At 37.1% G+C, this 23,061-nt stretch overlaps 1 protein-coding gene across 1 annotated transcript in view; it reads right to left on the reverse strand.

Moving 5' to 3' along the window:
• Window positions 1-11,679, reverse strand: part of LOC145671172 (prostatic acid phosphatase-like) — a 55,898-nt gene extending 44,219 nt beyond the window's left edge. Inside the window, exon 1 of the mRNA XM_081740014.1 lies at window positions 11,332-11,679. Coding sequence (XP_081596140.1) covers window positions 11,332-11,454 — 123 coding nt within the window. The 5' untranslated portion in view covers window positions 11,455-11,679. The remainder of the gene's footprint in view (window positions 1-11,331) is intronic.
• Between the last annotated feature and the right edge of the window lie 11,382 nt (window positions 11,680-23,061).

The following is a 23,061-nucleotide window of genomic DNA, read 5'->3' on the forward strand; positions in this document are numbered from 1 at the left end:
AGTGTAGGAAATGTATATATCTTGATTCGCGCTTAGTTTTCAGTGCCTAGCTTACTCTATATGTCGTAAATTGTGATTTTTACTATGTACCTCGCACCCAAACGTCCTGTCCCGCGAGCAACTGTTTCATATTCGCATCACTGTAGTTGCATTTCGTACAATACGGACATCAGTTTTGAGCAAGAATAAAATGCAACACTGCTATGGTAGAATTGTCTCACGATCAACGACGGAGCTAATATGGATGTTGCATTTAGCATATTTGAACCATCATGCAAGTACTTCTAGTGCATAACTACGGCTATCTGTCCTTCTACCCAGCATTTTATCTCCCAATTATTGAAGATATAGGTGTAGCATTAGGTGATGAGCATGGTTTTCCACTAGAACTTTAGATTTCCCCAAAAATTAAGCAAGACAGGATAAAACTCCCCTTTCGTCGGTTACTATTACTAGAAAATGTATCTGACGCAAACTTTGAGTAATATGCTGCCCCGCTAACTGTGGTTAAATACTTCATATTCAGCAAATGTTGGGTCGATCTGATGACTCCTTCGTGGTCAATTTAATAGCCAGCAATATGTTTTTTTTTTTTAACTACTCCATATGCTCAAATTCAAGCATGTTTTTGTATTTCTAGTCACTAACAGCAGTGACTTTTAAGATGCATTTCAGTAGTTTGCCTGGTGGCCCATGAGTTACAGTATGCCCTACTAACAGTTTGATCAAAAAAAAAAAAAAAAAAAAATCCAACTTCAAAACAAAATGATAAAGATCTGAAATTTGTCACAAAAGATTACACAATCCAAACAAAGTTCCTCTTTCAACTAGTATAAAGAATAAAAGAAGCGAGAAGTCACACGATATTAAAAAAAAAAAAAAAAAAAGAGTTCCGTTTGAAGAGTGAAGTCCAAGGTTCTGAAGTCATTCCAATGATACCTTGAATTTTTACAATGCCCTCTTGACAAATTTCTTTCCTCGGTCAACTAACACAACAGTGATAACAATAATCTTAATCCTGTTCCTTCTGAACTCTACACGTGTATGATAACACTACGTTGTTTACATATGAAGAGAAGAAAAAAAAGAACTTTTTTAAAAAAACACCATTATTTCTTATTCTCTTGTCAGCAAACGAGGCACTATTATCACCCCACAGTCAGAGATCCCAAGTTTGACCTAAGGAGCTATATTACTCGAAGAAAAGTTAGTTTACATTCAAGAAAATAATTCCTCAGAATTTTCAACGAATTAAATTTTCCTTGCTTTAAGTAGGAAAAACTATGAAAAAGAAAAGTTGTTAATGGTGTGTCTTCAAATTACACAGCGACTATCACAGACTCTAAAAATGTTTTATATTGTGTTAATATATTTTTTTTAAAAATATTTCACTGTGTTATAAAGTACAAGGTCGATATTCCAATTTAATTTAGCGCAACTATAGGAAGGAAACAATCCTTTGATCGCATAAAAATACCAAATTCGTAATTTGAACGGATTTACAGTTTCACGACACTTATGCCGAAAATTGTATTTCGTATGCCGGTCCATAGGACAGAAGCCTATTGGCCACGTTTAATGTATCAAGACCAAGTTAAAGATATCTGCGAGATTCAACAAGTTTTTTTTTCTTATCTCCCTCTAGATCAAAAAATACGAGAGTGAAAATCGAATACTGATATTTTCTCGAAAACGACTCTAACGATTTCTTAAATTTCATATATAAATACTCATAAATCATGAAAAACCCAATCGTATGGCACCATTCGTCCTTCATGGAAAAAACCTCTAGGGCTAGTTTATAGGTAGTGAGCTTTCTCGGAAGGTTGCTCAAAAATGCTAAATGCAATTTTGTTCATATTTCACAGCTAAATATTTCACTAGCAACCCTACAAAATGACGTATTTTTTTCCTGATCTGTTTATATTTCATATATTTTTTTTATTAACAACCCTACTATTTGGTAGCCATTTTTACTTTTTAAAAAATTGGAGGACAGTAATAATAATAATAATAATAATAATAATAATAATAATAATAATAATAATAATAATAATAATAATGGGTCAATTTATCTTAAAGGCTATAACTTTTGTAGTAGTAAAATACACAAGAAAGTTTTTTATTTGCCATAAACATATACAACAGCACTACATCCTGTGCTAATTTGAGATTTTTATCGCTAGCCCCATCAGAGTTATTTGAACCCAAACTTCGGGTTTTTCGACAAAAAACGTGATTTTAACACAACCATAAAAACATAAGGGTAAGTATATCACAATCAATATTTTTTCTGGTAAAACTATTGACACCTCTTTTCATATCACAAACAAAATCAAACTGTGTATACCGCTCTTTCCTACTTACAAAAGATTACAAAAAGTGAAATTTCACCGATATTGATGTTTACTTTTACTTCTGTTTCTCATAGAGGGGCCGCGGTGGCTCAGTGGTAGAGCGTTCACCTCTGGTGCTTTGGGTCCCGGGTTCAAACCCTGCTCCTGCCAAGTGAACTTTGTGGTGGACAAACACCGTGTGCGTGGGTTTTCTCGGGGTTCTCCCGTTTCCTCCCACTTCCTTCATTCTACCATTTCATTCATCTCTCATCACCGTCTCCTTTAGCCTAAGCGGCATAACCGTTGGACGTAAAACTAAAAAAAAAAAGTTTCTCATAGAAAAGAGAAATATAAGTAAATACCTATAGGCCTAGTTTTTACTTCAATCCATTACAAACCAAATGATTTTCGTTTTATCCTTCTAGACCAAGTACTGTTTTCGTAATGAACGTTTTTGTTAACCCTTACAATCGTAAAAGTAGGTGCGCGCCACAAAACAAATATGGCCGCCACTGGCAAACTGCTTCAGATAGACATATTGTAAACACAGTTTTAAAGCCTGAAAACATGAAGAAAACAACTATGTAAGTTTCATAATTTTCAAAAATGGTCGAGCAACCAACCACCTCTGGATCACTTCAAATGGATTGGCCCTACTAATAATAGAGGGCACGGTGGTTTAGTGGTAGAGCACTTACCTCTGATGCATGGGGTCCTTGGTCCGATCTCCGGCCAAGTAAGTTTGTGCAGAACATCGTGCTCGTGGTTTTCTCGGGGTACTTCCATTTCCTCCCACTTTCTCATTCCACCAATTCTTCTATCATCACTCACTTGCTTTAATCATGTCTACCTTAGTCTAACAGGCATAATCGTGGGATGTTAAACTCAAAGATTTCATTTCATAGTATAATAATAATAATAATAATAATAATAATAACACAAATTTGAAAATCGAACCAAGGGAGTTTAGTGCGGTGTACATGCCCTTTATCCAAAATTTATAAGACTTTTTTGGATGCTGTAAGAGAGTGAAAAATAGCATATATCTTAATGGTGGTGTGGCAAGAACTCGACCTCAGATTAACATTGATAGTACAAAATATTTATATGGAAACACCTCGGAACTGAGTTGTGGAACAACGGAAATATTGTAATCAATAACAATGTAAAGAAGAGGAATAAATATCTGGATGTATTTGTAACAAGTCAGAAGGAAATTATAAGGAGGAAATAAAAAGTTGGGTGATGATGGAAAATATGTGCAACTACTTCCTATAGAACCTTTTCCTTTGTGACTAATATCGAAGTAAGTTTCTTTTAAAAAAATCAATTAAAGAAACAAATAAAACCATATATTTTTTGCCTTTTTTACTTCATGGATGTGAAAATCAGTCGCTACCACCATGAGATGAACACAAATTGTGGTTTTCGTATATAAAGGACGTATTTAATATAATGTAGAAGGCGGCGGCAAATCTACAATTTATAGACGTGACAAATGACGTAAAATAAATTTTACAAAAATGAGATTATACAGACAAACAGACAAAGCTAAATAATACGTAACCCTACACTCGTGACTCATCAGCAAGCACAGTTCTAACAAATAGAACCATCTAAGACGCGTGGGATACTTGTTAGAATAGTAAACATAACCAAGATGAATAAAGACTTCTTTGGAAAGGCTCTGGGAAAAGACCTTTGGGTAGACTAAGACGACGTAGTTGATGAAGATTCTATGTTAGCAAATGCGCTCTCATCCCAATTGGGAGCAAACTTATGCAACATATATAATATTATTGGGGTACAAACTATCGCACTAAACTTTCCCGACTCCATTTTATATTCAGTCACAAATCACACAAAGTTTACTGAAACACAAATTCTGTCCAATAAGTCCTGCCTGTTGGACCATGTTTGATACATTTTTCTATAGTTTCAAATGCATTTTTCTTATATGTAGTATAGTACCTTAGCCATACATACCGACATTTATTTTGATTTCTTTGCAGCAATTAGGTAGTAATGCCCAGTTGACAAGCAGAGTGCTGTGATAATTCACATGAAGTTAAAAGATGTGGACAAGGATGACTGTATTGGTATCCGTAATTGATTTCGATACTACAAAGGCGGAAGACCTCAATCAGTGGTAACGGATCCAAATTTATGCACGTTGGATGAACTGATTTGAAATGGTATGGGTATCTCCGCACATACCGTTGTAGAAGCCTCACACTGTTTCGAAGCCAGTGTAATTAGCATGATAAATGTACTAAATTACACAAAGATATGCACGAAATAGTTTTCAACGTTCCTTACAAAGGATATGAAAGCTTAAAGAAAAACAATTTATTAGGATCATTTGGATGAACTAATGAATTTCAAAGAGGGCTTCTTTAATGGTGCTATTACAGAAGAGACGTACGTATATTTCCACAATCCTTGTTCATAACAACAGCCTATGGAATGGAGTTACAAATCATCCTCGATAACGAAGAAACTTGGCTTTCCAGATCAGGTGCAAAAAAATTATGACCGAGTTTTGCGAAATAGGATGGGCTCTCATTGATTACTTAAAGAAATATGTTACAATTAATAATTAAAGTTGTCGTAAGGCATTAGACGAACTGAACAGAGTGGTAAAAAGAGCAATAATTGTAAATAAAAAAAAAAAGAAAAGTAATTATTACAGACAGGTCATCAAATTACGGGATAATGCCTAAACTCACATTGTCCACCTTATAAAACCTAAAAGTTGCCGAATTCGAATGGATAATCATGCCTCACTAGTCCCCTCTGATTTTGTTTTGCTCGAAAACCTTTAAGAGGCTTCTGGGAGGCAAGTAAGACAACTCAGTCCCAAAACTCCAAACTACCTTGAAAACTGAGCGACAACAGGAGATTTCAACGGATTTACACCTTTCATGTCCCATACATATCGAAAACTGATTTTTCAACATCTGTTCGTCCTGATGTACACTCGCCTAGAGGTCATACCGTTCAACGTATCGAGATAAAAGTTTTAACTTCGAGGTTTTTACGCAATTCCTCAGTTTTTTTTTTTTCGTTTTTTTCTACCTCTAAAATAATACTGAAAGGTGAAAATAAAAAAATAATACAAAAATGCAATTTTCTCGAAAACGACAACCCCATGGCGTGATATAAGTAATTTCACTGGGAAAACCGGGAAAAGATAGTTTACTCTTGGAGCGAGATGTTTAAAGGACAATTTTCTGAAAAACGAAACCAGCGATTTTGTTCATATTTCACAAATATATGCTTCATTACCTTATAATATGGCATAACTCATTTGTTCTAAAAAAGTGCGAGGGCTAGTTTCGCCTTTGCCTTTATCCGACGACTTTTTAAGAAAGACTCAGGCAATATTCTTCACATATCATAAATAACCTGACAAAATGTCTTAACTTACTTGTTCTGAAAAATGTATGATTGGTAGTTTACTCCTAGGATGAGATTTTCCGAACGATTTTCTCAAAAATGACTCACGCAATTTTGTTCATAAATAAATAAATATTCCATTAATAATCTGATAATATAGCATAGCTCATTTGTCCTGAAAGAAATGTACGAGAAGTAAGTAGTTTATTTTTGCGGTGAGTTTTTTTTGTGCGATTTTCTCAATTGCGACTCCGGCGATTTTGATGATATTTCATTAATAACCTGATAATATGACATAACTCATTTGAATTGAAAAAATCTACGAGGGGTAGTTAACTCTTGGGTGGAAATTTATTTCAGACTACATTCTCAAAACGACTCAGGCGATGTTGTTCATATTTCATTAATATTCGTATAATGTTGTATAAATCACTTCCATCATAATATTCATAAGAGTCAGTGTTGGGAGTGAAAAGTATTAAAAGTTAGGAGATAGATTGTGTAAATAAAAGAAGTTCAGAACGACGGTTTAAAAAATGAAGAGCGTAACTAGGTGATTGTTGATACGTGTATTTGGTTAATGTCTGAAATGTTAATTAGGTGTGTTACGAGCTATAAATGGTTGAGATTATGAGTAGATTTGATGTGAGCCAAAAGTGGCTGAGTTGATTGTATAGTTTTCGATGTTAGTTGCTCAAGTCTAATTACTTCTGAATCTTAATGCTTGGATTTGTATACGTTAAGTAACCAGTGATATACAGATACAGTAAATGGTTGAAGTAGTTTCGAAGTTGTTTAGGCATCATTGGTGATTATTATTAAGAGTATAAAAGTGAATACCTTCGTCTGTTTAAATAATTAACGACCTAACAGTTAGTTTACTTGGGGGGGGGGGGAGGGGAGTTGTATAAATATAACTAATTTTGTTGCTATTTTATAAACAAATACATTCACTAATAATCCTAACTATGACATAACACATGGAAAAATCTACAAGTGATAATTTTAGTTTTAGATGTTTATTGAGGTATTTTACCAGAAAATGTCTCATTAATAACTACAGCATAACATGAGTTAGGTTAAGAAACTGGAATGAGCAAGTTTAGTGTGGTAGCCCGAACTTTTTATTCAGTATGTGTTTCAGGATTGAAAGAAAAGATGAGAAAAATGCATTAATAACAAAAGTTGGACAAATCAGGCGATGAACCAAGAGACAAAATTCAGAATTTTATGTGTTAAAACTTACCTGGGTATTTCAAATATTTAGCGTGTTATTTGAAAACAGGCATTACTTTTCACCAACGTATTTATAATAAAAAGAAAAAAATGTACGTATTATAGGATGTTTTCGAAAACAAAACTCACATAATCAGTAAAGCATCATTTATGGGGTCTTCCGAAAGATTAGATTTTATACCACATTGCAGTATTAATAATGAAATGTTTGAATTTATAAAAACACGAACAAACTGTTGTAAGAGCCATTTCTGAAAATGCAGTCGGGACACACACACGAACCAGTAAACTTTCTAGGTTTCTTGAGAGAAATACATTACATTACTAATTATAAACTTGATAACGAAATAATTATTTATGAATAACGAATAAAATCGCTAGAGCTCTTCAGAATAGTCATCCGAACAATCTTTCCTCTTTCTTTTTCTTCTTTTAATAAAGAAGAATACACATTACAAAATTTTTAATAAATTTTATACATTTTCTGGACGACCCTCGTATACATAGTTGGAAGAGAGAAATGCAAAGCGATAATGGAAAATAAATTAGCAGAAAATAGTGAAAAACAAAAATAAAATGAAATTTTGGAGTTTTATGTCCCACAGTTATGGCAGTTAGGCTAAAGGAGACGGTGATTATGAGAAATGAGTGAAATGAAGAAAGTGGGAGGAAACTCACGCATACGGTTTTGTCCACCACAAAGTTCACTTGGCGGAAGCATACACACACTTAAGGAAAATAACATTATAAGTGTTTTCGCAAAGTGATTCATCAAATAGGGAAGAGAAAAGTGGGGAAAACATTACAGTACTGAAAAGCAGTCTTAAAGTTTCAGAAAGAAAGAAAGAAAGAGAAAAAATTATTTTAGTCAGTATTTGCTAAGTCGCTATAGGATTATTTGTACATAAAAGTAGTACTGACCTTGCATCTGTACACAAAAAAAATCTTAACTAAACGATTTTAGTAGTCTCTGCTACTTTCATCAGTAAATTCTTGAACCCCTATACTAAATCCACTGTAAACCCTCTAATCCAAGAAGTATCCCATATGAGAAAAAGTCGTTTGAATACATATATATTGAAATTTTCACGTACAGGTTAACCATGGCCACAAACTGTCAATATTTGTAGGTTATGACTATTATCCCAAGACGACGTTGTGGTGCAGTGTGTAAACATATCAACGGTTTGTTCTAGTTTTAAGCAGTGTCATTATTCGCAGGCACCTTACTAACTATTCAGTTTTAACGGATAATCGTCACATTTCTGGTATTTCGGAATTGCTTTTTCAACAAGTTTCCAAGCAGTGACATTACTCTCTTACGGGATAATTCTTAAACGGAGGGATCTACAACAGCGTGTCTACGAATTCCAAAATGAAATTTCGTGACCTTTTCTTTACCAAACCATAAGATTTCGTAACACTCTCATGAGCGAATTTGGGTGGGAATTAGGCAGAGTTTTGATGCATACGATCGAAGCGCGCATTGCTTGCGATTTGGTAGCGTATAAAGCCGACCATAGAGAATTTTTGTGATGAATTTTGATGTTTTATAGAAAAAAATTTTTCAGTCTGTACTTATATTTGTTAAGATATATGATGAAAAAAAAAAAATACTTTCATGACAGTTTTCCGATCTCAGGACTTTTGTGACCGATAGATATTCTGTACAATAGATTTAGCGTAGGAGTTCAAGAAGTTACTATTCACACTAGCCGAAAATCGGTTAGACAGCATTCGTGCTTTTTATTGTCTACCTAACAGCTGGTATGCTTTTTAAAGTTAATTCTTGTTTTATGCACTGCAGTTTTTATGTCACATGTGCATATACTGCAGTTATACTCACCTCTCCTAAAGACAATCTGCACCACTAATGCAACTACTTCCGTAAGAAACACTTTCCAAGGCAATAAGAGTGCATTTCCTGCTAAAACAAGTTCATAGTTCATGAACATAGCCGCGTGTGACAAAATAATACATGAAAAATAATTTCGTATGCATTTCGTGATTTCTAACGTCCCACAGACATGTATTTGATAGGGGCACCACTCCCGATCCCCCCTCTAAAAGGTTATTTACGTAACACTGTGGTAGGGTGCTGTTTATAGTGCTGGTTGGAAACATGACAAGGTAAGGATTCATTGTTTTCCTTATTTTCAAAGAGTAAGTAGTTTGCAACTCTCAACAGCTGGAACGCACTAGATTTGAGCAGTAATATGATACAGATAGATACATATCTACTGAAGAGAGAGAGAGAAAAAAAAAAAACATTAAAATAATAAATATTAGTGATAAACAGCTACTGTGAACGATGGAAATGAAAAAAAGAAACAACTCTACTATAAGGTGTAGATTCAGTGTATAGATCCAGAGATTTGTAAAATTTACAGAACAAACTTGTAATAATATTTTAATAGACTAGTGTGTAAATAATCTAAACACGTATGTCATGTTCTTACCTGTGAGATGCGTATCTATGTAAAAAAATACATCAATGAAAGTGGAACCTCTTAGGCACGGATTCGCCCATAAGGAAGCTAGTAACTGCAATATGCAGTGAAGTGTCTGAAGTCAATATGCTGACCCATAACGCGCAACTATAGAAGTGGCCGAGAATTATGGGAGGAAGGTTACAGAATACTCCTCCGCACACTAGGTGAAAGTCGGTTAGTAGCCAGACTGGTTCTTTTCTTTACCAAACCTCAATATTCAATTCATATAATAATGCCGAGCGAGCGATAGCGAGTGAAGGTGGGTTAACAACCAGGTTGATCACTTTCTTTATTGGATGCCAATGGATCTGAACCTCTGTTCTAGAACCCTGCAGTTAAGGAATCCACTTTATTCAGAAATGTACGCTAGTAATGTGTCGTTACCTTGGAACACAAATATGCATGCAATGAAGAGATATAGGAATATTACCTATAATATGGTAAGTAACGTCTAAATTCATAATTGGACAAGCAAGGCAAGTTTATACCATATGCAGTGTTTAGCGCTAGCCTCCTTTACATCTATACCCACCTTCGCTAACGCGCCTGTTCCCTACGGACTTAGGCCCTAACAGCCATTTGCGGTCCCCTTGCTGCGCTCCTGCCCTGACTCGGTTAGACAGCTTTCGTGCTTTTTAGTGGCCACCAAGCAAAAGTTAGTTAGTATCTTTTGGATAAGAGCTCTTATCGTAGACGAACACTAAAGACATCCTAAAGTGAATCTGAACAGAAGAATGCAAGTCCACACCCCAAAAACGATTAACATACGAAATATAAAAAATCTTTACTGAAAAAGAACATATGCAATCGATTTATCTATGGATTCGCACAATAAATCTATATTAAAATAATAACAAATAAATAGTAAATTAATAGGATGTTGAAAACACGTTCATATGGGTCTATTCCCACGGTTATTCGTAGAAGATTAGCCACAAACACTAAGGCACAATGTAACTATCTCCCATAAAATAGGATAGTGCGGCAGTTTTTTTTTTTTTTTAATTATTGCATTTATGGCTACTCTTTTACCTCTGCATCAGATTACATTTCTTGTACTTTTTGTGTCGACATATTATAGTAACAAATAGGCGATAGATAATAAAATGGGCATTACTCGAGCAGACGGAGCGTTCGTTCGTACGGAGCAGGCGCGTCAGCGACGGAGAGTATATGCATAAACGAGGAGAGTGGAAGAGCACACTTACACATACATTACTTCCACTATCACTCAAAATTCATCTCCGGTTGTTTAAAGTTGCCCCTCCGTTATTTATAAAAATTAGGAAAATTTACAGGAGAAGTGAGGTAAGAGAATGATAATTTGGAGTTATTATATGTTTAGGTGTGTAAGTTTGGCAGTAAAGCTATGTTTAATACGAAAAAGGATATGTAGAAGTGAGTACTATTTGCAAGACGCGGAAGGTTTGATGATTCAGCAGCCCATTTTATGTCGAGAACAGAACCCAACGAACCCTTGCGGGGCTCCTAATCCGTTCCTCCTCCTACTATTACTGGATCCGTATAGTAAAACTGCAAGTTTTAATCTTTTTATTGCTTTTTTGTAGGTTTGAAACTGGAGGGGCAACTCTAAACGTATGCCTTCTTTATTTCAATATGCCGTGCACTGACAGTAATTACTTATACTTACACTGTCATTCCTTCACGAAAAATGTTTGATGTATTTTAAATATAAATTTTCTATTTGGTAGAACCGTCTGCTCGAGTGAACCCCTTATTAAGGCTGAACGTAAATTTCGAAACTTCTGTTAGTATAATAGAAACTGCAAAATTCGTTTTAAATTTTCAAACCAAGGGAAAGCAAAAGTTCATTACTTTCTAACACATAAAATAAGGAATACACTCACCACATTAACTAAAACGAGATCGCTGAGATCATCATCTCGTACTTCCTGTGCAAATGAATTTAAAATGTTTACATCAAACACTGAATAAAACAAAAATAATATATAAATAAATATCACATTCATGTCACCGTTTGTAACCTCCAGAGGAAAAATGGACAAAATATTACAATCTGAACTTCATTCCTTCGTCACACAGTTCTTCTAATGTGTTTGCAATTACCCATTAATGTTCTATGCGTACAGTAGATGATAGACGAGGAAATTTTGCTACTCCAAACACCTCCCCGCCCGTCGTCAGCTGTTTGTTCCCGCTGTCCTGCAGCAGAACGACCATAAAGCCTTGCAGGTGGTTGTTGTGAACATGTGACCAATGATGCTGAAACGTCATTATATTTTATCTGGAGAAGAAAAAAAAAGTTATTTTTCTTTGTAATTTCCCGCAATTTTTAAAGAACGCTTCATTCCATACTAATATCGCGAAAATTGCAAAGCGTAAAGAAAACGAGCTAAAATAAAATATAACCGCTGCACTGATTATCGCAAACTAAAACGCAAATTTTGCGTTGCGTTATATTGAATTCAGGTTCAAGTTCAAGGTATTTTCCTTCCTTCTTCGGAAGTTTGGTTCCTGAAAAAAAGAAAAAAAGTGAAAGTAAGTACTGCTCTTTCTTCATTTAACGTTTTCCATTTTCTTTTTCCACCAAAATTCAAGAAGTTCTTTGTTTTTTCTATTTCTTTCTCACTTAGTTCCCTTCCATTTACATTAAAACCTAGCCTCCAAGCTAATGTAACCAAATTTCCTTCCTTTTTCATTTCATCGATCCATTTCCATTTTTCCCTGATTTTTAGGGTTTCTTCACATTTTAACAATAAATGTTCTAATGTTTCATCTTCTTTAAAACATAATTGACATTTTTCGTTCACTTCTTTAATTTTTTTCAATCTTACCCCTGTTTCAAGCCTCCCTGACCTGGCTTTGTAAAGTAAAATGCTTCGTAAATCATTGTTCATATAATTTAATTTCTCATAACGCTTTTTATATGTGTATATTCCTTTCAAACTGCTCTTCTTGACAACTTCTTCATACCACTTTTCCTGCGCTCTCTCTTTAATTGTTTTTTCTGTGATTGTTTCCCCCAATTTTTATAATTTTCCTCTCTGTGCCAGCGGGTAGTTTGATCATACTTTCTTTCTAATTTCTTAACTCTCCTAAACCATTTTGTGTTCTCCCCTTTTCTCATATGTTTAGTGTCCTCATGCACTACTTTTATTAATCTTGTTACTTCCATAAATTTTAATCTTCCAAGATATTTTACTTTACTCATACCTTCTCTTTTTTCAAAATCACTCCATCCTATCTCTCCTGTTATTGTTACATTTGCACTAAATTTATTTGCTCCTAGGGCAAACCTTCCTATTTGATTTTGTGCTTGTTGTAAAATACTCCTGGTTTTCTCCGTTAAAGTTATTACTTCATTTGCATATGTTAGTGCCGGTACTGCTACTTGTTTCCATAGTATTCTTGACACCTCATATCTATTATATGACCACATTGCTTTATTTTTTATAATTGCTGTATATTTTTATAATTGCTGCTGAATTGTTACGAAATCGGCAGTGTGGTCAATCTGCGGGAAAATAGCTAAATACAGGGGATTCGGCTTCTAGTGTAGCGACAAAGAATAATTTCTCCGATTAGAAACTTTTTTTTTTTTTTAGTGATTTTTAAATGACAATTCGGCGACTTACTTACAAATCTAGAGACTTTTGTGCTGCGAACAACTTGACCTGTAATGAAGTATTATTAGCTCAAATAAGTTCAGATAAATGTTTACTTTCCCTTTGCTTATTTGAATCAGCGCAGGTATTGATGAGCTGGGAAAGTAGGGAGAACGTCCTTGATTTATCTCCACATTCCCTCTTTTATTGCTGTTATCTCTTGCCCTCTAACAGGGACCAACTCCAACCTTTAATATATATATATTAGTTTGCCGAGCTTCCGTTTAGACAGTGTTTTATCCAGGCATCTTAGGAGGGGAAAATTCCCTTCACCAAAGTTGTAGAATTCCCCCACAAAAGTTTTAAAGATATAGCCATTTATATATTTCCGGTTTCAAATTTAACGTGCAGTTCATGTTTTTCCAATTTGCAAGTTTTCAGTCGATGTTCGTTTTCATACTTCGCAAAAAGTCATTTTTTTTTCATGGTAACATTTTTATATTTCCCACTTCCCTTGTCATTTCAAGAATTGCTAATATTCCCTGAAAAATTCGCTTTTATCTGAGAGGCTGAACACTAAGCAATGTGTATCAGCACGATGCAACGACAGAAAAACATCAGTGGTCCTTATGGGGGATTCACGAGTTTGACCTGGTGGCGTTGGTACCTGTCCTCGTATAATCTTCGAATTCTCCTATTATACCGACCTTCCGCTTGTTACTTGTGCTGTGAATAGTGTTTGTGTTATTTTCACTGTGTGTCAGGGACGGCACTAAGGGTGGGCGGGGGTATATTGAAACAGTTCGAGGTGAGGGGAAACTAGTGTGTGCCTAAAATATACTTGTACTAAGAGAGTATTCTTGCAAGTGTTAATTTCTTAACGCATTCCAAAAGAAACTTCTATTCGCAGGAAAATACCCCTGTACAATATGGAAAAGGTTATGGTTTCTCAGTTCACAGTATTTTTCTCACAAATGATTTCAAAAATCGGTTTCTCATAGTGTATAAAGGTGCTCGGGTACCCTATGTGAGAGCATCTCCATAAAGTATGCTCATAATTGTAATTTGTGTAATCACTAAAACACCACGTTAAATTTAAGTTACAAATATGCATAATTGCAATTATTATGAATATTTATTCAAAGTAGTTTACCTAAAGCAAAAAAGAGACTTACTAAAAAATTAGGTACAAAGTTGAATAACACAAATAAGCTATTAGTAATACAACTATACATTTTCCATAACTCGTAATTTTCCACATTAAAACAAATCTAAAATCGGGTTTACTTCCTGTTGGTAATTTTTTCGTAGTAAATCATCCGCAGCGGAATAATGTCCATCCTTCAGCCAAGAAATAACTAGCTCGTGTACTTTGAGCTTGTCTAGCGGTGGGCCATTAACATTGATGAACAACAAGTTAGACAATGTTTGAGCACTTAGTCTATTTCTAATATCAATCATCTGTAAATTCATAAGGGGAAAACCCCGTTTGCACTCTGTCGTGGGAATTGATAATACTTCTACCCGAATCTGTAACTCCTCATCGACTATCTGCTTGTTAGACTTAAGTCTGATAACGATTTTTCTTGGTCAGTTTTGAAATACTCAGCAAGAAATATCATCTCTCTATCACCATACAATATCTTTTCCATATCGACCATGTCAGTTGGTAATGTCGACTCATGGAGAACAGAAACTTCAGCTACCACGCCTTCGATAGGGAATCTTGTGAATAAATTGTCAATTAAAGCCTGATAAACTGATGATTTCTTATTTGTTTATAAATTTAATTTTTGTAATTACACATGAAGGTTTGATGCCATTACCAAGTTCCCTCTCCGGTCTAGAAAGTGAAAGGCAACGAGGTTCCTGGAAAGTGTTCAGAGGTGACTGGAAATGTCCTTTCTTCTTCCCCTTCAATTACCAAACTGCTGTTTGCCATGTGCCAAATTACGATGAATTTCAATTAAATTATCATAGTATAATTATTTCCTTGTTGAATTATCGATACTTTTCAGTGGAAAAAGGATGAAATTTGAAAGTTCTAAATCAAGGTAAATAAACCAACGTAAAGGGGAAAAAAGTGTAAAATTTTCCATATAATTATGCGTACAATTCAAACTTAAAATTTCCGTGTAATTAAGCTTAGAGTACAAACTTTATGCCTATTTTTATCACAACTTTATGGGTTGATTGCCCTGTGCTGTAAGCGCTCCATATAATAAACATAAGCTTCAGCAATTATTATAGTAGAAAGCAATGAATATATGAAGCCAAGCACTGTATTTTTTGTTCCTGATTTCTTTTCTTAAATAACATCGATCGTTTTCGATCATTTTTACAAACCAACTCACTACCAATTTTCCATATATAGAAAGTGCCCCCCCATAAAGGAGAATTAAAAAAAAACTATATACTATATATCAACTATATATCAAAAGTAATTTCATTTTACTTTGCAATTTGACCGTGATGATCAGACACACATAGTTACATTCAATTTTTTTATATAATAATTTATGTTACAGTAATTCAAAAATGTTTTTTTTTTTTCAGTAGTTAGCTCCTCTAAAAACTCACAGGTCTCGAAAGCCAAGTAGTAGTATAAGTCCTATTGCTATTATTACAATTAAAAATATCAATATCCAAAAGTGCCTGAAGTTCTTTTTTCATTTAGATATAGCCTACTCACCTCAGGTAACTAGACGGAAACAAATGGAAAAGGAAAGGGAATGAAGGTCTTGAAAGTAAAACGAAGACAAATTTACCAGTCTTCAGAAGATACTGTCTACAATGCAGTGAGCAGAGTGGGTCGGTAGATCATACTGAGTCGGTGGGTTGCAGTGGGTCATGGTGGGTAGTGGGTCGCAGTGGGTCATGGTGGGTGGTGGCTCACGATGGGTGGTGGGCCACGGTGGGTGGTGAGTCACAGTAGATCACATGCTGTTGACCCACGACCCACTGACCCACTCCATCTCTGCTTACAAGCTCACAGATGACGAGGAGAACCCTAAAACAGGGGAAGTGGGGAAAGGTCAACGACACGGTCAGGTCCATTTTCGATTTTAGAGGTGTGGTCTATACTTAGATGTCGTCTGCTACTCCGGGTGAAGTTATATGTGTGCTCTTCCATGGTGTCATTTGAAATCCCCGTGCGAAAAGTGAGCGAACCCATACCTACGTCACTCTACTTCTGCTAGGGTTCTTCTCGTCATCTGTGAGCTGTACTTATTGTATATTGTAAGATATTAACAAAAGGTAGAGTATGATCTGTTAGTCTGTGTTGTTTGAACCTTCTTATATTTCTATGCATTCATGTTCATTCTTGGAGGGAGAGAAAGTAAAGCTGTTTTGAACTTCATCGACCACACAGTACACAGCGTTATTATTGTTTTAAAAAACTGGAAGTAGAGGTAGTGTGTCTGCCACGCGGAATTCGGTAGGTCGAGCATATAACCACGAACTCCCGCAGCCCATCCTAAGTCCTGCATTTCTTCAGACTTACCAGGCGAATGTCAGAATTGTACCTTCTGTAAGGCCAAGACAACTGTTTTCCACATCTTTGTCCCTCCTTTATTTCGGTCTGAGCCTTAGCTAACTAAAGAGTTTAAAGATTGAAAATTTTTGTCCAAAAAATGTCTACATTGTCCAGTTATTATCATTGTCCGCCCACCCAGCAACTAGGTCCGCCTCTTTCCGCCCACCCCATCAAACGTTTCTGGCGCCGTCCCTGCTGTGTGTGGTGTTTAGTGCTACTATATTTGCCTCCTTGAGGGCAATTATTCAACATGGCCGCCCAATCGGGTGGAAAGCCATTGATTTCACCATCTGGCTCTCAGCCTGACCCCTTGATACTGGATTTACCTATGTCAGAATTGCAGCAGCCTCCAAGTCTGGCTATGGAAGTCACCATTATCACTGATCCATCCTCTTCTCCTGTGGCTGCTCTGCCTTCCGTTACATACAAATCTCATCATCTGGCTCCTTATGTAGTGCACGTCACTGCGAAAGATCATTCCAAGCCTGTGGGGAAAACACATCCCATGGCTTTAGAACGTGCTCTCTTTAAATCCAAAGTGACAGGAATTACCAGTTTTGACATCATCGGGCGCAATTTAATAAAGGCAACCTGTGACAGTGCTACCCACGCTAATGCTTTGCTTAACAATGGTATTCTCGAACAACAAGGTTGGACGGCGTATATACCTAACTATGCAGTCACTACCATGGGTGTTATTAAAGGAGTGCCTGTCGACGTTTCGATGGAAGATCTACTCGCTGATATACAGTGTGCTGGAACTCCTGTTGTACATGCACGGAGAATAGAACGTATAGTCCGCAATCCGATCAATACAGTAGTACAAGGGTCAGATGCTTCTAACATACCTACTGACCCACCGGTACAGCCGACTCGTCTTCCCACCGGTACAGTCGTCCTCACTTTTGACAGCCAATTACTTCCTATCGAGTGTAAGTTATATTTTTGCCGTTTCAAAGTTGCACCTTATGTTCCGTTAGCGAAAATATGCCGCAAATGTTACCGATACGGGCACATCGCCAAAACTTACAAATCAGTCGCCAAATGTCGTCAGTGTGGTCAGGGCCATACCTCTGATCAATGCTCTAACCCTACGATCTGCCTTCATTGTGGTGCATCACACGTGGCTGATGATCCCGCTTGTCCAGAACGCCAACATCAACAAAAACTACAAGAAATTATGGTTAAATCTAAGTTATCTTACAATCAAGCACGAAAGTTACACACAAGGCAAGCCACCTACGCTCAAACGGTACAGGCTTCACCTCGTTCGGATACCACATTTAGTTTAGCTAGTTGTTCTACTGGAACAATTCCAAGTGCACAGCGCCCATTACCTACATCGCCGAGACGCCCTGCTCGATCCATGACTACTTCCTGTATACCAGCAGATCGTGACGCACAGCTTGGTCCGTTGCAAGAACCTTCTTTCTCCAAGAGGCGCAAAGGTTTATTCTCTTCGGGAACTTCTCCCTTATCTACCTCTTCAACTACCCCACCAGCTTCTTCTACTCGTGCTCGCAGAGAACCGTTACGAGATGTAGTGCGTCATCTTCATTCTGAACCTAAAATACCAGATTGCACACTTAAGGACACTTCTACTACTGTTCTCAAAAATCAATACAAAGCCATTCGAACTGTGTTGTTTCAACAACTAGTGAGTACCAATCTTCTTAATGATAGTGACCTGGAGCCTGTGCTTACCACAATCTCACACATCCTAGGATGGCAGGAACAAGTGTAATTACCATGTTACAGTGGAACATTCATCAAGCACAGGGCAAGCAAATGGCTTTACAACGAATGTGTGCTATTTTTCAACCATACTCCTACTCCAAGAGGTCTGGTCGTTTCATCATTTTCGACTACGCATCCCAGGTTATCGCCTACTACAGGAAGACCGACTGGATCAATACGGCGGTATCGCTCTGGGGATTCGACGTGGATTTCCCTATACTCCCCTCACTGGGATACCACCTCCACCGTTTCCCAATACGCAACTACAAGGTATACGTTTAGGGATATAAATTTCATCAATGTTTATTCACCCCCGGAATATCCTATTCCTACCGTCTACTGGAACCGTCTATTTCACCAATTCCCACTCTCCACTGTCATCGGAGGAGATCCTAACACGAAGAGCTCTCTGTGGGGCAATACAGTTACCAACACGTCTGGTACGGACCTGCTTACGGCTCTCCGCCAATGTACTTATCTATTAGCAAATGACGGTACTCCTACTAGGCTTCCTTCTCTTCAGGCCAGATCCAGTGCTCCTGACATCACCATTCTTAGTCCAGAGTTGTATATCCAGCATACCTGGTGAGTGCATGGCTGTGCTTATGGAAGTGACCACTTCCCCATTCTTTTGACTCTTCACTCATTACGGGTCGCCCGTCCCACATACGATTCAGACCGGATGCTCCCTCATTCTATTCCTAAAGTCCCTTTCCCATTCCAGCCTAGTATCTTTCATCAGCATTTCCAGGATCTGATGTGAGTGTACTACAGTGAACGAACGTTCAGTGAATCATCTTCAGGACACCATTGTACTCGCTGCCCGCAAAGCTGTCATACCTACGCAGCCACCTACTTCTACAGCTCGCACTAGTCGCTCACCTCTCAGCAATCCACCATGGTGGGACATAGAATGTCAGCGCAGTTGTAACTATCGCCGGAGTTGTCAACTGGAGTACCTGCGAAGTCGATTCAGAGAAACTTACCTTAGATATCAGGAAGCCCATGCCAAATTTCGACGAACACAAGCTTCCAAGAAAAAGGCTCACTGGATACAGTTTTGCCGTACTCTAACTCTCTCCACCACACCTCGACGTTTATGGAACAATATCCGATCCAGAATGCAAGGGTACATTCAGAGGCCTCCACCAACGGTACTTAATGAAGACTGGCTTACTTCGTTTCATGCGATGGTCACTCCGGCCACTCCATTACCGGCTCGGCAAAACCTGCAGCACAGCTTGGTCCCTTCAGAAAAGGATCCTCCTTTACTTCCGATTACAGTCACAGAACTTCAACGAGTGCTTCGGAGTTCTCCTTCTACCTCACCTGGTGTTGATGGTATCAAGTTTCGCCACCTTCAACTGCTTCCTGCCAGCGGTTCCAACTATCTGCTGCAACTGTACAACAGCGTACTTTAAACTTCACACGTACCGCAGTCCTGGAAATACCACCTTGTTGTGCCAGTTCCGAAACCTAATGTACCCTCTGGGGACCCTAGCAGCTACAGACCGATTACATTATTGCCGTGCATCTCTAAAATTTTTGAGAAGATTCTCCTACAACGTCTTATGTGGTGGGCAGAGTATTACGATATATTTCTCCCAACCCTTGACGGGTTCCGCCGATCTCGAAGCACACACGACGCTCTTACTAGTCTCGTCACCGACATATGGAGTACTTTTCAACGGAGGGAATCTTATGGCAGTTCATATTGACCTTGCACGAGCCTATGTAACGCCCGTATTATATTTTTGTAGGATTCCCAAATACTCTTTAAATTTTACAATGTATAACTTGTAAATAATAGATCTTGCAACATTGAAAGGCATCATGCTCGCTGGATCGCGAACGGAACTCTGGGTACTCACCCGGGAAGATGGCGTTATCTTGATTCACAGTTATGAATCTCCGTGTTTTATCATGGTAAAATAGTGGAATAGTGTTCCACCGGACTGTCTAGATAAGGTTTAAAGTTCTATCAAGCAAGAATATGATTTTGCGTTGAACATTTCTTTGTGTGCAGTGTTGGTTTAGCAAAATAAGGAAAAGATAAGGGCTCATTACTATTCTTTGTTGAACCATGTGACTTGGCCATTTCAGGCAATTTACTGGTAACCTTCAGCAGTGTTTTGGTGAAGCGAATAATATTATTAATTGCCTGAGTGTTTTTACGAATATTCTTCATTATCTCTTCTAAAGGTCAAAAATGTGTTTTTCTAACAAGAGCATTGTTTCAAATATGAGCAGTTAAATTTAAGTCGGAACCCCCCAACCTGCGACACGTCTAATCCAAAAATTCAGTAGTCATGTCATCTGACATATCTTCACTCGTAAAATCCTCAAGAAATTCAGTTGTTCAAAGTTTTTGCGAATGCACCTTAGATAGTACTTCAAAGCAATTGTTTTCTAGTGGTTTTATATCGGCAAGCATGCCGTGCCATTCATGTACCTTTCATCCTAAGTTATACTGACTGCTATAGTATGTGTTTCCATAGGGAAATCATGGAAGTGCTTATTTGGAGTGAACAGCCTTGCACCATTACACGGAGTGCACAAACACTTTCATACTGCTGTAAAATCAAGGTAAAAATGAAGTTATATACGTGTATGTGTAATCGACCGATTTCTTTGCCTGGTTGTTCATAGCTTACATTAACCAGTGCCTATTTCTACTGTCATTTATTATTTGTCGATAGCTATAATCCTATGTCATTGGTCAGTGTTTGAGATGGACCCGGAAACATTAACAATCATGGTGGAGAGATGTAACTTCATGAGGACCATAATGTACTGTCCAATATAGTCTAGCTGGAGCCCTCCTGCTTAGCTGCGCTCTGCCTGTACTTACTACAATGGGAATAATATTCACCAGGAGAGTGAGGATGGTATATCCCATGAAGAAGTAGAGGATGTTTTGTCCTGTTTTTCTAGTTAACCAGTGCTATATAGATAAATTAAGTGAATAAGTTCTCCGAGTGCATTTATTGGCTTTGCTTTCATTCTCTTTGGAGTTCCAGTTATCAGTGAAGTGTCCAATTGTAGTGCATTATTGCGTGTGTGCCTGATGTAAAAATAAAGTAGCGAAATATTCGTTATTATCAAGCAAAAATGTCACTATAAGCAAGTTTTGATTATATGGGCCTACCTTCGCAGTGAGCATATTATTGCGTCGCTCCGCTTCGCACGGAGGCTGAATTAGTTCAGCAAAGAGTTTCTTTAGTGAATTGTTATATATTACAAGTGGCATATTTTTAGGTTCAAAATACATATATTTATGCACCTTTAGGGCAGGTAAATTTTTGCTGCACGTTAATGAGCAAGCAGCATAATAATGGCACGTATAAAGGGAATACCTGGCTGATAAATATGAAATTCTGAGCTCACACATGTATGTTTATTTCAAACCAATATAGTTGTTTCAGCTATATTTAAAGTTTGCACCACGTTTCCATCTAGCACAGGTTAGTGCTCCATTTATCTACTAACTTATTTTCCTGTCCGTTCCATTGGTGAACTTCTGTGGTTGTTGAAATTCTTATTGATCTCTCTCCAGTTCTTTATTTCCCGTCTCATAGCAAGGTATCTCAACTGCATTTATATGTTGTTCAGGCAACATATTATTTTATTAACTACATGGGCCTCTCTCGTCCTAATTTAATAATGTTGCTAGTCGGTAAATCTTGTCAACTACTTCCCCTATGTCTCTGGTGTCTAATCTCCATGTTTGCGAATAATTTATATGCATTGTCCCCACATCATGATGGCTTTCATTTCTTATTAGTTATAAGCTTAATGATCAAGTTTATTAGTAAGTAAATGTGTATGTGCTTAATCCATTTAATAAATGTCATGGTCACCCGACTAGTCGAGGTTTATTATAAAAGCGTACGCAGGTTGGCTTAAATGAGTACATACTATATGGCAATGGCCTTGTTAACATAACATAATTGTCGATTATTATCGTTTATTCTATATTTTTGGTTTACTGTAAAGATGTTATGTTTCCGCTATTCACAATGATATAGCATTAACAAGTAATAGTTTTTTTTAATTGTGCAATTTCTATTGTAGTGTTCAAATATTCATTGGGACATTTTATATTTACAAATATAATCTTAATAAAAGTTTATTTCCGAATATGCCAGCTCTTAACATTTAGCTAAATCAAACCTAACAAATACTCTCAGGACTGTTGATTAAAATTTTCAGAGTTATTATCCATATACCAGGGTGAGTTTCCCAACACAAGAAAAGGGTTGCTTCCTATTTACTCGTAGAGTACTTAGGCGGTAGCTTCGCTTAGGTCAGATACGTTACTTGCTGTTTTCCTTTTAATTCCGTTTTTCAGTACAATCAGTTTTTTTTGTTTTGTTTTTCTTTCTGTTTTTTCTTTTTTTCTTTCCAAGATTCCTGTGTTCACTTTAGCACACAGGTGGCGACACCCTTATTCCTATTAACTCAGTGCGATAGTGCTGAGCGTTAAACTTAGCTGTGGCTTTCTAGGGATCAGGGCCCTCTGGGGCGATACACCTACGATAGTGTACCCTTGGATGTGCTCGTCCAAGAGTTATTTTCACTTAAGATTCCAGCTGGATACCTCCGCTTCATCCATAATTGGCTCATACACCGACAAGTGTCAGTGCGTGTTGGTAACCGCTATACAGACCCCAGGATAGTATCTCAAGGATTGCTACAAGATTCTCCACTTTGCCTGCTTCTTTTTAATCTATTCA

The sequence above is a fragment of the Thermobia domestica genome, chromosome 15 (assembly GCF_964235325.1).
Source record: "Thermobia domestica chromosome 15, izTheDome1.hap1.1, whole genome shotgun sequence".
Lineage (NCBI taxonomy): Eukaryota > Metazoa > Arthropoda > Insecta > Zygentoma > Lepismatidae > Thermobia > Thermobia domestica.